General features: G+C 38.4%; 1 protein-coding gene across 2 annotated transcripts; it reads left to right on the top strand.

Moving 5' to 3' along the window:
- Positions 1-4,553: 4,553 nt before the first annotated feature.
- LOC129253990 (monocarboxylate transporter 13-like) lies at positions 4,554-15,167 on the top strand. Of its 2 annotated transcripts, XM_064095148.1 has the most exons (5): positions 4,554-4,613; positions 5,310-5,587; positions 10,627-10,770; positions 11,090-12,352; positions 12,938-15,167. In XM_064095148.1, exons 2-5 carry the CDS (start codon positions 5,401-5,403, stop codon positions 13,093-13,095), a joined length of 1,752 nt encoding a protein of 583 aa, XP_063951218.1. In that variant the 5' UTR covers positions 4,554-4,613; positions 5,310-5,400; the 3' UTR covers positions 13,096-15,167. The 2 variants fall into 2 exon arrangements, with proteins under 2 accessions (XP_063951218.1, XP_054748408.2); XM_054892433.2 differs by lacking the exon at positions 4,554-4,613 and having other exon boundaries at positions 4,899-5,587.
- The last annotated feature ends 220 nt before the right edge of the window (positions 15,168-15,387 follow it).

The raw sequence follows: 15,387 nt of genomic DNA on the forward strand, positions 1-15,387 counted from the left end.
GTCAAGTCCACCCCCAATTTTTTTTGTATTAAGTAGTTTTTATTGACAACTTCAATTCATATACAAAATAAATATATATAACAAATAGAAGTTTGATGTCTTTACAAATTGATAAATACCTTGACAACTCATAAATTAAACATAATTTTTTTCTTGAATGTTACAATAAAACACAATGTCAGACATCTTTCAATACATAATTATAAATAACATTGATGATAATAATATGCATTAAGAATAAACTTCTACAATAAATTCAACATATTGAATTTTTTTCAGTGTCAAATAAAAACATAAAAAAGAGATTTTCCAAATACACAAAAATAAATCATTAATAAAACCTAAACGAATTGAAGCCATCAGCATATATTTTTTAAACCCATCGCCTCGGCCTCTTCACTCAAATAAATTCAATCTCAACAACAAACTCAGCCCTGGACCCTACCCCCCCCCCCCCGACCCTCCCTAAAACACCCCCACCCCCTATCCGGTGGAGAACTGGCTCTGGGCTCCAATAAATGGTCTAATATTTAAGTTTTCCCATTTAGAGAAATAGAGTCCCCCTCTTTGTTGATAATTTCTTTTCTTCTCTTTGATCCCCCCTAATACTATTTTTTTTCATTCAATGAAGGAGGTTTTTTTAATTCTCGGTTTTTGTAAATATGATATTTAACTAAAATCAAGACATGATTCATTAATTGATATTTACCCTTACTTTTCTCCTGCTTCCCGAAAAGAATTTCCTGCCAACTAAATTTATTTATTTCAAAATTTAAACTTCTTGCACACAGATCCCAAAGTGATTTTGAAAATTCACAAGTATAAAATAGATGTTCATACGTTTCTTCTTCCTTTTCACAAAATGAGCATAAATTGGTCGAAACAAGACCGAAACGGGAAAAAAACGGGGAAAAAATTGTAGATATGAATCGATAGAGAAAAATCAAACAAGCTTAACTCTGAAAATTTCATCAAAATCCAATAAGAAAGTTATGAAATTATATAAAGTTTTGCTTATTTTTCACAAAATAACACATGCACAATAATATTTAGTCAAATGAGAGAATGGATGATGTCCCTCACTCACTATTTCTTTTGTTTTTTATTGTTTGAATAATACAATATTTCAATTTTTACAGATTTCACAATAATGACCAACTTGATTTGACCATAAAAATAATGTTAAACAATGGTAATTCCACATGTTCAGGGAGGAATAAACTTTGTTTCACATGCAGAACAATGAGGAGAAAATTAGAATATTTCATGTAATAAAATGCAAAAGAAATAGGATAGTGAGTGATGTCATGCAGTTCCCTCATTTGCATACCGAACGGGACGTGCATAAAACTCCGTTTGTGAAATCAAGTGAAACACAAAATTGTCATAACTTTCTTATTTTACATCCGATTTTAATGAAATTTTCAGTGTAATGCCTTTGTTGGATTTTCTCTTTTTTATTAAAATCAACGTTTTATTGGGGGTAGACTTGTCCTTTTAGAAAAAAAAACTTCATACGTCCGGTCCCTAGATTGAGGGATTTTCTGATTGGTTTGACGATTGATTAAAGGTCAAGTCCACCCGAGAAAATGTTTGATGTGAATAAATAAAGAAAAATCAAACTAGCACAATGTTAAAATTTCATCAAAATCGGATGTAAAATGAGAAAGTTATGACATTTTAAAGTTTTGCTTATTTTTCACAAAACAGTTATATGCACGACTCAGTGACTTGCAAAATGAGACAGTCGATGATGTCCCTCACTCACTATTTATTTTGTTATTTATTGTTTGAATTATACAATATTTCATTTTTTTATTTACATATTTGATAAGGGCCAACTTGACTGAACCATTATATGGTACTTAAATAAAGCTGATTCCACATGTTAAGGGAGGAGAAAATCAGAATATTTCATGTAATAAAATACAAAAGAAATAGTGGATGACGCCATCGGTCTCATCATTTGCATACTGACCAGGATGTGCATTTAACTGTTTTGTGAAATAAAGCGAAACTTTAAAATGTAATTTATTGTACTTTGTATGGAAGTTTTTTTCCCCCAGTCCTTTTTAAATTAAATTTATTATGTCTTTATTGTGTTTACTAGTATGTCACAGTGCACTCGTTACAAGCTTTCCTCCATTGTAATACAAATTTTAGAGAATGTATTAATGCTTATGCCTTTGGAAATAAAATAATGTTGAATTGAATTATCGTTCCGAAGTTTCGGACGTATACATTATGAACGGTGACACGACATTCGGTCCGGCTCCGGACTTTATATTGCTGCGTCTATAGTCTAAATCTAGTGTTGAAGTTGGCCATTCCAATACTAATGCGTGGAATTTGCAGCGGAGCAATTGTCGCCGGAGCAAATGATACGGAACCATTATGAGCTGGTCCAGGAAAAAATCTGCAATTGAGTCAACTCGGCTCCACCGAAAAGCCTAATTTTCTACAAGCTATGCTTTTTATTTAGGCTCCTCCCTTTTTTTACATTTTGTAGTGTACCTAATTGTGTTAAATACTTATGTTAGATAGCCATGATAGTTAATTTGATCATTGATACACTGTTTATGAATACATTTGTTATGTATATTATGTTATTTGTTTTTAAAGTGGAATAAATAAATAAAAATAATAATCATAAAGTTAGGTCCCGAGTTGTCCACTGCAAAACATAATCCCAACCATAAACTAGGTAAGATTGTTACCAATATACACAAATCAATTGAATAGTAGAAAACAAACATTTGTCAACAAAATAATAGCTATCAGAGATTGAAGAACACGGCACCCAATTTTTCGGCGGGGCCGAGTTGTGCAGAATTAGCTGGCATGCACCCGTATGAAAGGGGCGTCCCCCGTTGTTTTTCAAGTAGGACCTGAGTAGTGTTGAATATACACCTGAATTCAATTTGGTATACCCCCCCCCCCCCCCCCTCTATCAATATACCCTGGCACTGCTATTGCGTATATGGATTGATTGGTAATCAAAAACTTTTTGTGTGTGAATTATGACGGTCGGTTGCGTTTGATTCCAGATTTGTACGTCATGATGGTAGGTCTTGGTAAGTCTGAAAGCGGGATAAGTTATGGTTGACTATCATTAGAGCAGGAAGTCGATGGTATTATGAGAGAACTAATCAGTGTAGCAAAATCACGCGAAATAAATCGTCATTACGCAAACATGTAATAAAATGAGGTCACCACAGTGCAGAGTGAATCGATAACAGCGAGAGCGCTGCACATTGCCAACGGTTCACAGAGATTTTGCACGCAAACCTATGAGAAACAAGCGAGAGCGAACGATTCCACGAGCTTTTCCCCCTTCTTTCCCTTCCCGGCGATTTGTCCCAAAACAAAAGGATTTCCGCAAACTACGATACTTTGTCTTTCAACTTTATTAGCATCCGATCTATCCATGCCGATTAGATTATTACCGTGCCATTTTGTTATAAATTAGCAAAAGAACATGTACATCAGTTTTGCCAAGCTGAATAAAACGACTGGTAGGCGTTTAATTATGACAGCCGTCATTCACGTAAACTTTTGAATCCGATATGTGAACTTTCATTCTACACTTATACGCTTTTTACACACGCTAAAATTTCCTTAACCCCGTACTATAGGTGGGGCTAAATTGCTATTTAGCCCCACCTATAGTACGGGGTTAAGCTTAGCCCACTTTCTTTTTACACAGCATTTTTGCAAAGTGGGCTAACCCCACCTTTAGTACGGGATTATTTGGCCCTGCAAAAAAGCAGGGTTATCCCAGCAATTGCGGTGCTAAGAGCGATATAGTACGGGGTTAAGATCGCTAGTGTAAAACGAAAGTGGGCTAAGCTTAACCCCGTACTATAGGTGGGGCTAAATGGCAATTTGGCCCCACCTATAGTACGGGGTTAAGGAAATTTTAGCGTGTGTAAAAAAGGTACGAGTGAAGTACTTGTACTATACGAATGATCGACAAAAACCACTAGTCCGGGGTTAGCGAGTTTCGTGTCTGAAAAGCAAGCATTCCTTATCCGGGGTTAGAAATAACAATTTGGCATGTGTGAAAAGGAAAAAAATAGTACGGGGTTAAGGATAGTACGGGGTTAGCGATAGTCCGGGGCTAAGAAAATCCTGTGTAAAAAGGGTAGTAGTGTACTGGTATGCACACAGTGATATATTGAAGATTATTTGCGTACATTCAGAGGTAAAAGCAACGGGAGCATAAGATTGAAATGTACAATAAAAATCAGTAAAAACTATATAAAAATGATGAGTACGTCCTTGATGCAGTTCACTGACACAGTGAAGGAATTATCAGGATCATCAATTACAAGACAGATGAACATTATGAAATTATAAAACTTACATGACTTGTCCAATACCACATGAATCATAATATCCCTTAGGGGAAAACGGTGACTATTTTAACTGGTACTGGCTGGCATGTCCCGTAGTCAGTTAGCATGCATGTTTTGTAGGCCTACATTTTGTAGGCCTACACAATGATCACGATGGTCAGAGAACAATTTCCCTCTTATCATGCTTATATCATTACATGTATCATGTGTATACCAGGGAGATGGGGTTTGGTGTGTGCATGGAGCTACTAACTGGTGTGTGCATGCAAGGAAAGATACCTGAGGCATAGAGCTATATGCCTGAGGTATAGGCCTTAGTTTGTGTGTAAATGTTGGGTCGGCTCTTCGGTCAAGAGCGCGGGTGCTGTTAGTCCAAGGAGAGTGATATCTCCTTGGTTAGTCTAGTTCTAGACGATTTTAAACGAATCTATTTGCACCGATATACGTTCTATTCCGTGCGTACGCCCAACCGAGTGTGCGCGCAAAACCGAGAACCTGTACTCCGAGAAAATCGGAGTACAGGTTCTCGGTTTTGCGCGCACACTCGGTTGGGCGTACGCACGGAATAGAACGTATATCGGTGCAAATCGGAGTACAGGTTCTCGGTTTTGCGCGCACACTCGGTTGGGCGTACGCACGGAATAGAACGTATATCGGTGCAAATAGATTCGTTTAAAATCGTCTAGAACTAGACTAGGGTGCTGTGTGCATCGTTGCACGGTGCAAGCATCTGTGTCAAATACGCGCGAAACGACTAATTACAGGCTACAAAAATCACTCGACCATGCTGCCGCTCTGCGAATTCGGTGCGCGAAGATTACGTAACTTTCATCGAAATTAATACACCGTAATGATGATTTCGTGTTATTTTACTACACTGCTAATAGAAGAGCTATACCGTCGAGACCATGTAAGACTTGGGACCTGCATATATTGTTTACGTCCAATCAGTGATCAACGATACTATAACGGTTAAGGGGCGTCAAAGAAACGTGAATTCAACGTCGATTTCGATAACGAAAATTGTCGCCTTCATCGAGGAATGATGTGTTTAAAACATTTCTTTTCGCTCTGGAGGGTGGCGACGGCGTTTTTCATCTGCACGTTGTTTTCAGGTGTTCATACTTGCCTGCAGGTGTTCATAGATGATGTTGCGGTACACCTTCGTACGACCACTGCTGTGATCGGAATGACATTGGCGATGTTTGTAGTTCCTTTTGGCATCTCAGGTGAGACTCAAATAGACTCCACCCCCCCCCCCCCCGAAAAAAGGGGGAACTGAATAATATGAGCACTATCGGACTAATTATACGGATCCTAATTCTATTTCAGTTGGAGCATCCAACTATACGAAGCGAGGGTCTTTTAATATAGAAAAGCCTAGACTTGAGTTTTGATAATAAACATTCCATTCAAAATTACTTGTATTGAATTATATGTTATACCCTGTTTTACCTTGTGTTATCAAACTGTAAATATCTTGTAAAGGATCTTGTATATTTTTTTGTTCTACTTTGTATTTTTGTTTTGAACAGAATAGTGGCAGATGCCAATGATCGATGTTCCAATCAATTTACTACCAGTTACAATTCTTTTACTCACTACTACACTATAAAAGCAGAGATCGACAATAAAAATCAAACTTTGTGTTTAAGATTTTAAACCCTTGTTAAAACTTATTAAACAACCACTGTAATGTTCATAATAAGCAGCGTTGAATAGGGCTCTCTCGAAAACCAGTTTTCATCTACTGGAGAGACCACCCTGTCTAAAGAAAACAGAATTAAATGAATAAATAAATATTTTTTAAACAGCGTGTTTGCTGTACGTGTAGCAGACATCCATTGTCCAGAAGAAACAAAACAAAATGATAAGATAAATTCGATGGAAGACAATGAAAATTAAAATTATAAAACATTAGGAATTATAGGCCTGTATACCTAATATTTTTGCGAGGCCGAGTTGTCTTATGTACTCAGTTGAGCTGGACCCGTCTGCACTTGATCTATCAAGCGCAGCAGTATAAGTTAACCACCCCTTTGATGGCCATGCATGCAGATCCATCTTCTAGCAGAATCCTCATTGATTTATCGATTAAATCTCATCCAATAAAATCGTATAGCTGTTCGTAGTTTGAGAGAGCCCCTTATCACAGAACATATAGAGCCTCCTACCCCTTCCTAATAATCAAACCCCTTTTGTCCTATAACCCAACACCATTAGATTATAATTTGCATTGAGGAAATTAATGTGAAACAAGGTTGGGAGTGCACGCAAAAGCTCACCATACATCGAGCCTGCTATTGCTGAATATTTTCCAACTCAAGTTGTTAGAATGCGGTTATACACTCTAAAAACAGAAATGTTAACGAAACATTTTATTTTGAAAGGTTGGAGGAGTGACAACATTTTCTAAATGTTGCATTTACCACTTTAAATGGTTCTACCCAACACTTAAAATGTTGGATTCAGTTTTATACAAGGTTGGATGTAACATTTGGAAAAGGTTGTCACTCCTCCAACCTTTCAAAATAATGTTGATTTAACATTCGATTTTTTAGAGTGTACTGCTGAATATTGACATATAATAGTTTCCTGATGTGTTTATGGATTTTTCTTATTGATGCTCCCTAATATCTAGATAAGAGATCCCATAACACATGCACCGATTGTCTGTACATATCGGGGGCCTGTTTCATAAAGTCTAACAATTAATTGTCATGGCTGTGGTAACTTTGTCATTATTGTAACCACGTTAAAACTTGATTGTGAGTGGCTGCTGAGCCATGTTCTTTATGGTAGTTTCCATAGATGTAACTCGTTATGAAACAGGACACTATGTCCTGTACACAATTATGCTTTTATTATAATAAACAAATACCTTATTTCAGTAAACTTAAACGCATTCCGATGATTTGAAGAGTTATCCATTTATTTTGCTGCTATTGACAGTTTTGCACATGCTGTTAACACATTCATGAATTATTGTCAGATGTAAATATCGAGGATAAGTGAATATAATATTTCTAAAGATCAGAATCATGACAGACAAACAAGCGACCCATACAAGACAACTCACCTGAGGCCAAAACCAAGCCATATTTCTTTTCATGCTAGGAATGCAAATATTACTTTCAAGGCCATGTTTTCGTTTTGAGAGAGTTAGATTTGGTGTTGAAGGAGGTGAGGTCGATCCCTCCACCCCCGGTATGTAAAAACATTTACAGCTATATTCTTTTGTTGTCGGCGGTTTGATAACAAAGGGCGCTTTTACTGAACCCCCACAACAAACATAATCTGATCTTTAATTCAAATTCACATTTTCATTATTCTATAAATCAACAAATGTAAATCATTCAAATGTAAACACAGGGACGCGGCGCTGAAGGTTTTCGAATGGATATATTGTCCTTATGCAGAACCATGCAGAAATTAATGGTGATGGAAAAATTGCCTGCGACTGTGGGGATCGGATGATCAGACGATCACCCCATTTTGTCCGAGTCATGCACTGCCAAAGCCCGGGGGAGGGGGACACTATGAAACGTATGTGCCGCGGTCTATGGAAGGAGATCAAGTGTCCAAAATATTTTGGAACACTTCGCCTTTCGAGACCCCATTATCAGCCCAAATTTCCGTTCCATGCAGAGCATCACCAATTTAGAAAGCCATTGAAATTCTTATTTTTTTTTCTTCCGTTGCGGAGACCCTCAAATTTGTGGTTCCCCGTTCCAGTGCGCGTCCATCGTGAACTGCTCAGCTGGACGGCGCCGGTCAGTCGGGTATGGAGACCCCCATATTAATTCTGATATAGTCAGTTTCAGAACATTGCATTTCTAGCAATCGTTGTTCCTAGAGCCGTTCCGGAGACAAGTTTAATTCCAGAGCCCCCTATTTTGGACTTATAATTCAAGTAGCCCTCCCACCCCCGGTGCCAAAGATCTGAGGAGCGTTTCGTCTTTTCATGACAGAACTTGACGGACGTTAAATCCGAGAAGTTTGTGTTATCCGTTACCGTACATTAACCAGTGGCGCATCTACAGGGGTGGGGGTGTTAGGTGGTTTAACCCCCCCCCCTCGGTCTGCAAATTTAAAATTTTAAAAGTCATGACCTTATTTTAGAGCAAACATCTTTTTTGTGCTTTTCACTTTTTTTTCATTCGGTACCAAATGGCCTTCCTAGTAGAGAACCCCCCCTTTTTTTTTTGGCTTTTTTTTGCTTGTCAAATTTTTCGGTCAAACCCCTCCTCCTTAGAAATAGCCAGATCCGCCCCTAGTAACAATGCCTCTTAGCCAATCAGAATCAAGGAAAGTTGTCAGATTTGACAACTAGTCTGACAAAAAGTTGATGAAACGTTTCCCTAGAGTCTTTCAACATCAAAGGCTTCAATTAAGCTTTCATCTGACTTTGTTTTATGATCCGAGAAGAAGGGTTTGGAGACCGAAGTTTGGCGTCATTGTTTCTCTCTTTGGGTCCTTTGTCTTCTTTCTATTTCTCCCTGCTTTCTTCTGTCATTTATTTTTTTTCACTACAGTCTTGGAAAAAAAAAACAGAAGGATTTCATCACCGCCTACCCTTTAACGTCACCCCTGTATAAATCATTTCATTATAACAATAAAAATCCACCCAGGTGTAGTAAATGGGTACCTGGTAGGAAAGATCCTTGAATGCTCGAGTGTCCGATCAGGGTAGCCTGGCTGAGCGCTTATGGTGCAGTCACATTTCTCCTACGGCGGCCGTACAGTAAATCTAAAACAGCCGTTTTAACATTTTTGTATATACCAGCTACATATAGAGTCTATAGACGGATTGAATTAAAATGAACAAAACGGCTGTTTTCGACTCGCTGAACGGCCGCCGTAGGGGAAATGCGACTGCAGCACAGAAAATAATTAAGCCCGAGTCACATATAGACCCCGGATCCTATCCGGGATAAATTTTTCCATGTATAGTGATAGTCAGGCGCCTGAGACCACTCGGCCACTGCACCTCCACTAACTTTAAAGAACTTTATAGGCTGACAACGATATAGCTTGTATAATATGTAGGGCCTAGCAAGTAAAGTAAATGAATGTTGTTGTTTATAGGTTGATAATTTTCTACATTATGAAATTCCGCTACACACCCTTCGGTTTTGATTTTTTTTTTATTATGCTTCCGCCCACCATAGGTATTGGGGGTTGTCCGTCTGTTTATCCCGATTTTGTTCTCACGATCCTGATGATTACAAAATAATCATTTGAACTCGACTTTGAGCTCTTGATCACTGTCGTGCTCTTTTAGTCATCTGGTCACTTTCTTTCTTTCTTTCTTAGGATTTGAATACCACATAATATGTCGGGGTATCTTCCATGGTGTACATCTTCATTTAAAAAGTGTTTAATGCACTATCCTAACAAAAATGGGAAATGTAGTTTGAGAAAAGTTGCTCATATGCTTAATACTAACGGGTTTACACGTGTCTGTGTGATTTATTTTATAAATCTAAAATGTCTTTTCCTGCGATAACTGAAGAATCCTTATATTGATCTAACTTTTTGAACACTGAGTAACGGTGATTTGATCTGATTATGGAGTCACCATACAGGTTATTATGTCATAGACGCCATGGCTCATTGTCACAACAGATCAAATGCATAAATTATAAATTAGTCAGTGACTAACTGACAGTGAGTGCATAAGAAAGAGACTAATGATTTGATTAGATTATGAAAGCTTTGAAGTTATTGATACGGGGGGGGGGGGGCAAGAATTTCTACTACACCTAGTTATCTTTCAATCGTTTTCTTTCACACACCATATTCCATACTTATGTATCTTTGACGTATCTTTTTTTCCAAAAAGGTTGCGTGACATCGCCCGATTATAAACAAACCTTGTCTGCAGAATATTAGCGTAGTTTTGCAATGCTACGCAGACGCTCTCTACAACGCACCAGTTCCTTTGAAAATGCTACTCAAATCACAAAGGACAGCTGCAATGAGATCGAGGTTTTTGTCGAAAGCCCTCAGTTGGTAGACCAATTGCAGATCGTCCGAAAATTAGGACCGGACGAAAAATTGCAAATATCTGATTTGTCCAGAGATCCAGGATGACCCTGCTGTTATGATTCACCGATTTTCGACAAAGACCGTTTTGTCAATGAAAGGCTTTTTACTAAGATTTCTCTGCGCAGTGATCGATTGGGAAAATGCCCAAATATCGGAATGATGAACGTTACTGTACTTTAATGTTTTTCTTTAACTTTTATTCTATTCTCGATTTCAGGACCAATAATGTCTTACGCCCTCAACGTTGTAGGATGTCGACCGGTAATAATGATAGGTGGTGTTCTGCTGTCTGCAGGGATATTCACCATGGCATTCGCAAGGCACATTGCGTTCATTGGGATTGGATATAGTCTGCTTGGAGGTAAAGTAAAAAAAAAAACATGTACCTGTATATGATATGGAGTACTGTACGAAACATTTTAAATTGCACCAAGTGGATGAGATCGAGAGAAGGGGAGGAGAGAGAAATGAAGAATGTAAGAAGATACTTTGTACTTCGGGATCCATCGAAAACCATTATAAAAGGAGGGGTAGAAAGAAGAAGAACAGACGAAGCTGGGAAAATATTGTAATTTTTATTTTCTGTCAGTATCAAGAGGTATCTGTAATTAGCTTTCTTCATCAAGCACATTAATCATTATTTGTTCCTCAATTTGTTATCGTTTCATTCTTGTCCTTAGGGATTGGAGGAAGTGCCATCTACACTGCATCTACAGCTACCATTCGACAGTACTACTCTGACCGTCACTATGCTCTAGCTAATGGTGCGGCAATTACAGGCGTCTCCGTGTCGGTTTTTGTCTTTTCACCAGTTCTCAGGGTCCTTGCTTCCTTCTACGGATGGAGGGGGGCTTTAGTGATCGCTTCGGCCATATCGCTTAACACTGTTGTCATTGGTGCACTCATTAAACCTGAGGTCATCAGGAAACGAAGACCGGTGGTCAGTGATGACTGCAAAGTATCCGACCTTAATCATGTTAATCATGACAATGATGAAGATGATGTGAAAAACGGCACACATGAACTCCTGCTTCGACAACCTTTCTCTGACCAACAACCTACTTCCTGTCTGGAGTCTTCAAAAACAAAAGACCATAGAGGCTCTTCTGTGGGAGCTGCCGAAAACCGTAGTGAATCGTCTGACAACGAAGAACGTTATCCATCATCAACGGGTAATCCAGCCCATGGTGATGACTGTCGCTGTGACTCAGATGAAGATATCGACGAAAATAAAGAATTGGTAGAAGGTCTAGTAGTTTTGGATAATCACGTTGATGTCAAGTCTGGCGTCTCCATGACAAAGGACAATAGATGCTCTCGATCCAATGTCTCTGGAGAAGACAATCTTTCGAGTTGTCAAGATTGCACCGGTAGTCAAACTGGAGTGAATGATATCCCAAATGAATATCATAACCTTGAGAATGCAAAGGTCGTTCGATCTACTTTTAGAATATCCAATCTTTGCAAGTTCAGTGCCAAACCCATCAGTCGGACAACCTCAATTTGCCACGCTGCACTTCTCGTCGCCATATTTTTCTCGTCAGGTACCTACATGACCTGTAGCATCTTCCTTGCCACTGCTGGAACGCATGGAGGACTCTCTCCCATGCAGGCAGCTACACTCCTCTCTGCCTTCGGGATTTCCCAAGCCGTTGGCCGTTTTTCCAATGGCATCATAGTGATGAAAGGGTATGTGAAAACCACGCATCTGTACATAGGAGCACAGATACTAGTGGCATCGTCCTCACTAGTCCTAGGGCTCCTGATAAGGGTTTATGCGGTTGCTGTCTTGGCATCTTTGACCCTCGGAGTGTCTGCAGGGACTGTTGTCTCACTCAACATCGTCATGCAGAGGGTGATCGATGACTGTGCCAATTCAATCTCGTTAGGATGGCTTCTCCTTGTTGAAGGTTTTGGTGGTCTCTTCGGCAGTTTGGCATTGGGTAAATGATTTGTTCTTTTTTCTTGTTTTTTTGTATTGGTACTATAGTCCTGCTAAATGTTGTCACATATTTGTAATTTTTAACCTGTGTTAAGCAAAGTGTGATTATTATCGGTTCGTTTGACTCAGGCGCGGATCCAGAGGGGGCACACGCCCCCCCCCCCTTTGAGAAGAGAAATTAAAATTTGTAATGTAAAAATATAATTGAAACCGAGATGTGCCCCCCTTTTGAAATTGAAGACCTTTTTTTTTGCTTGTCAAAATTTTCCTCCGAAAAATTCCCCCCCCCCTTTGGAAAATCCTGGATCCACCCCTGGTTTGACTTGACTGACTTACGTAGCCCTGGTCTTGTAATCATTAGTTTCTGCTAATTCATCTTGCAGATGACAATGCAGTTCATGATGTGTATAAGGAAAATTCAACTAACATAGGATGGCTCAGGCCGATATTATTTGAAATGATCGAACATAAATTATGAATAACAAACAAAGTTCCTTCCACTCGACCAAACAAACGGGATATATGATTTTATCTTAGTCCATAATTCTTGCAATATATTTACATCGTCCTGTTTGTATCTCTGTAGGTTATCTGAAGGATGTGAGTGGTAGCTTTCTGCTCACTTTCGTTCTGGCTGCAGTCTTCTCGTCACTGTCTGCTGCCCTCAGTGTTCTCATCCTCATTCTCAAAAGACGGGAAGCAATGACCTTGAAAAAGGGCAAACCCAGAACCAAAGCAATCTAATTTTCCAAAAACTGTTTCTCCCTTTTTTTTGGCACGACATTGGCTCCTGGCTTTATTCCGTCTAAGATGTATATAGGGTTAGGGCTTGGGTTGCAATAGGGTTTATGTTAGATTTAGGGTAGGATATAGTAAATCCAGGGTTGGGTGGAATTTATAGTGGAGCAATTGTCGCCGGAGCTGGCGGAAGATCGTGATTCGGCAAGTCGCCATGCTCCACGTACCAAAGTGCCATCAGAGACCGTGTTGGGTCTGTAACGTTTGCAGATGCTGCGACTTGCTATGGACTCTGAGAAAAGATGTTAACAGCCACAATTATAAGAAATAATTAAAGACGTTAATTTCAATTTGTCACTCTCCACCCAGGAGTTAAAAGAGTTTTGTAAATTTATCTATAGCATCTCCACTTCACTTTGCTTTATTGTGTGCGAGCAATTTGAAATATTATTTTACTATCAGTATCGTCATCATAATTGTTTTATGATCTTGATACATGTATTGCTATTATAATGATTCTTATCTTATTATTTGGCATGCACGACCTTTAAAGAGATATATACGTAGATTCGAACAATTTTATATCATGTTTTTTAAATTACGAATTTTTAATGCTTAATTTCTTTTATTATTTCATCACAATTGTCATATTAAATGAGATTGGTTGTATTGTAAATATAGGATATAATGTACATTATGAAACAAGTAATTTGAAGAATGAATCGGTCTTTGATGTGAAAAGAGAATCACAGATACTCATCGTATAATAAAGTAAAACTGTCCACTGCAATGAAGCAGTGAGGGAAGGGAATAGAATGTGTAGACAAGCAGTTGAAACCTGAAAACTGTTACCTGGAAAACTACGTCAAGAGGGGCAAATAATTTCTGAAGAATACAAGAAAAAGTCCTCTAGCGTGTAGAGGAGAATATGGACAAATAAAGAAATTGACATGATTGAAGAATGAATTGAGGGCGCTCGAGAACGACAATGGATAAGAGTGAAATAGAGAGGGACAGTAGACTAGAGAGAGGAAGAGACACAAAGAGGGTAGAAGGCGGGAGAGGTAGAGGGGAAGAAGGGGGAGCTAAAAGCTTGGGATACATTAAATGGGAATTCGAACTATGTTTAACTCTTGAGTTAGTACAGTATAATTATGATTATGAATGGTGCCATATCTGTTTAAAAAAAACACTCAAACGTTACGAAACGCTCAGATCAGGGACAAGTTCGGAGAGCGTAATAACTCCACCTCGACGCCTACTGGCGTAAAGATGGGGGGGGGGCTTGGGGCGATTGCGCCCCCCTCAAAATTAATGTTCATGACCAAGAAGAAAAATGAGAATAGGAAAGAGAGAAGGTGAAATGTGATATTTCCTGAATATTATGTCAAAATATATAACAAAATTTGATTTTTGTAATAAAAATGTCAAAATTTTTGCTCGCTTGCAACTTTTTATTATTTTTTCCCGATCATATCTGACCCCCTCAAAGTTTTTGGCTCATTACGCCGCCATATGGAATGCCAAGCTGAACAATATTGACATTGAATAAAATGCAGACGCATGGGATATGGATCTGATACAGACCAGCACTGCATGTTCACTGATCTTGTGTTGAGCTATAGTTGACGCATTTATGAAACGGGCCCCAGATTCCAAAAAAAAAACCTGTTAGATTTTCGAATGTGGGACAAAGTAATATTATATGTCTCTAGCAATCTCATGTATGCGTAATTGCCTATTCAAGATTCCAATATTATGAAGAGATGATGGAAAGGATTTCCTTTAGTATTGTAGCATTTTGCTCATGATGATCTGTAAACATACAGCTGAAAGGGAAGAAGAAGTTACATAGACGAAAATCATTATAATTATACATGTATATGAGTATAATTTTAAATGTAGATTCTTATAGAGAAATTTGATAATAGAGAATGTCTTTCAAAGTATACTGATTTTGATAGTATCATATTCAATCCATATTACGTGAATAATTACTCTTCCTTTTTCTTTATGGATGTGCATTTTTTCTAGAATCTCTAGCAGTATTAAAATTTGTTTCTAATGAAATACAAATGAAAAGAATCTATTATTTTGTGTTATTTCGACCAAGTTCTCTCTGATAAAAATAAAGAGGATGTTGACAGTGGCAGATCCAAGGCGGGCGGCATTTCCGGCCCGTGCCCCCTTTTGAGAGACATTGTCAATATTTTTTATGTAAAAATGTTGTTTATACACAGGTGTGCCCCCCCCCCCTTGTGAGCCACAAAAAATTGTAATGGGAATATCTGACGTCCA

The sequence above is a fragment of the Lytechinus pictus genome, chromosome 2 (assembly GCF_037042905.1).
Source record: "Lytechinus pictus isolate F3 Inbred chromosome 2, Lp3.0, whole genome shotgun sequence".
Taxonomy (NCBI): domain Eukaryota; kingdom Metazoa; phylum Echinodermata; class Echinoidea; order Temnopleuroida; family Toxopneustidae; genus Lytechinus; species Lytechinus pictus.

Excerpts from the sequence above, each read along its gene's own strand:
- LOC129253990 (XM_064095148.1), top strand. The coding sequence starts at position 5,401 with ATGATGTGTTTAAAACATTTCTTTTCGCTCTGGAGGGTGGCGACGGCG. Across the intron at positions 5,588-10,626 it reads AGTTCCTTTTGGCATCTCAG|GACCAATAATGTCTTACGCC; the intron begins GTGAGACTCAAA and ends TCTCGATTTCAG. Across the intron at positions 10,771-11,089 it reads TGGATATAGTCTGCTTGGAG|GGATTGGAGGAAGTGCCATC; the intron begins GTAAAGTAAAAA and ends TCTTGTCCTTAG.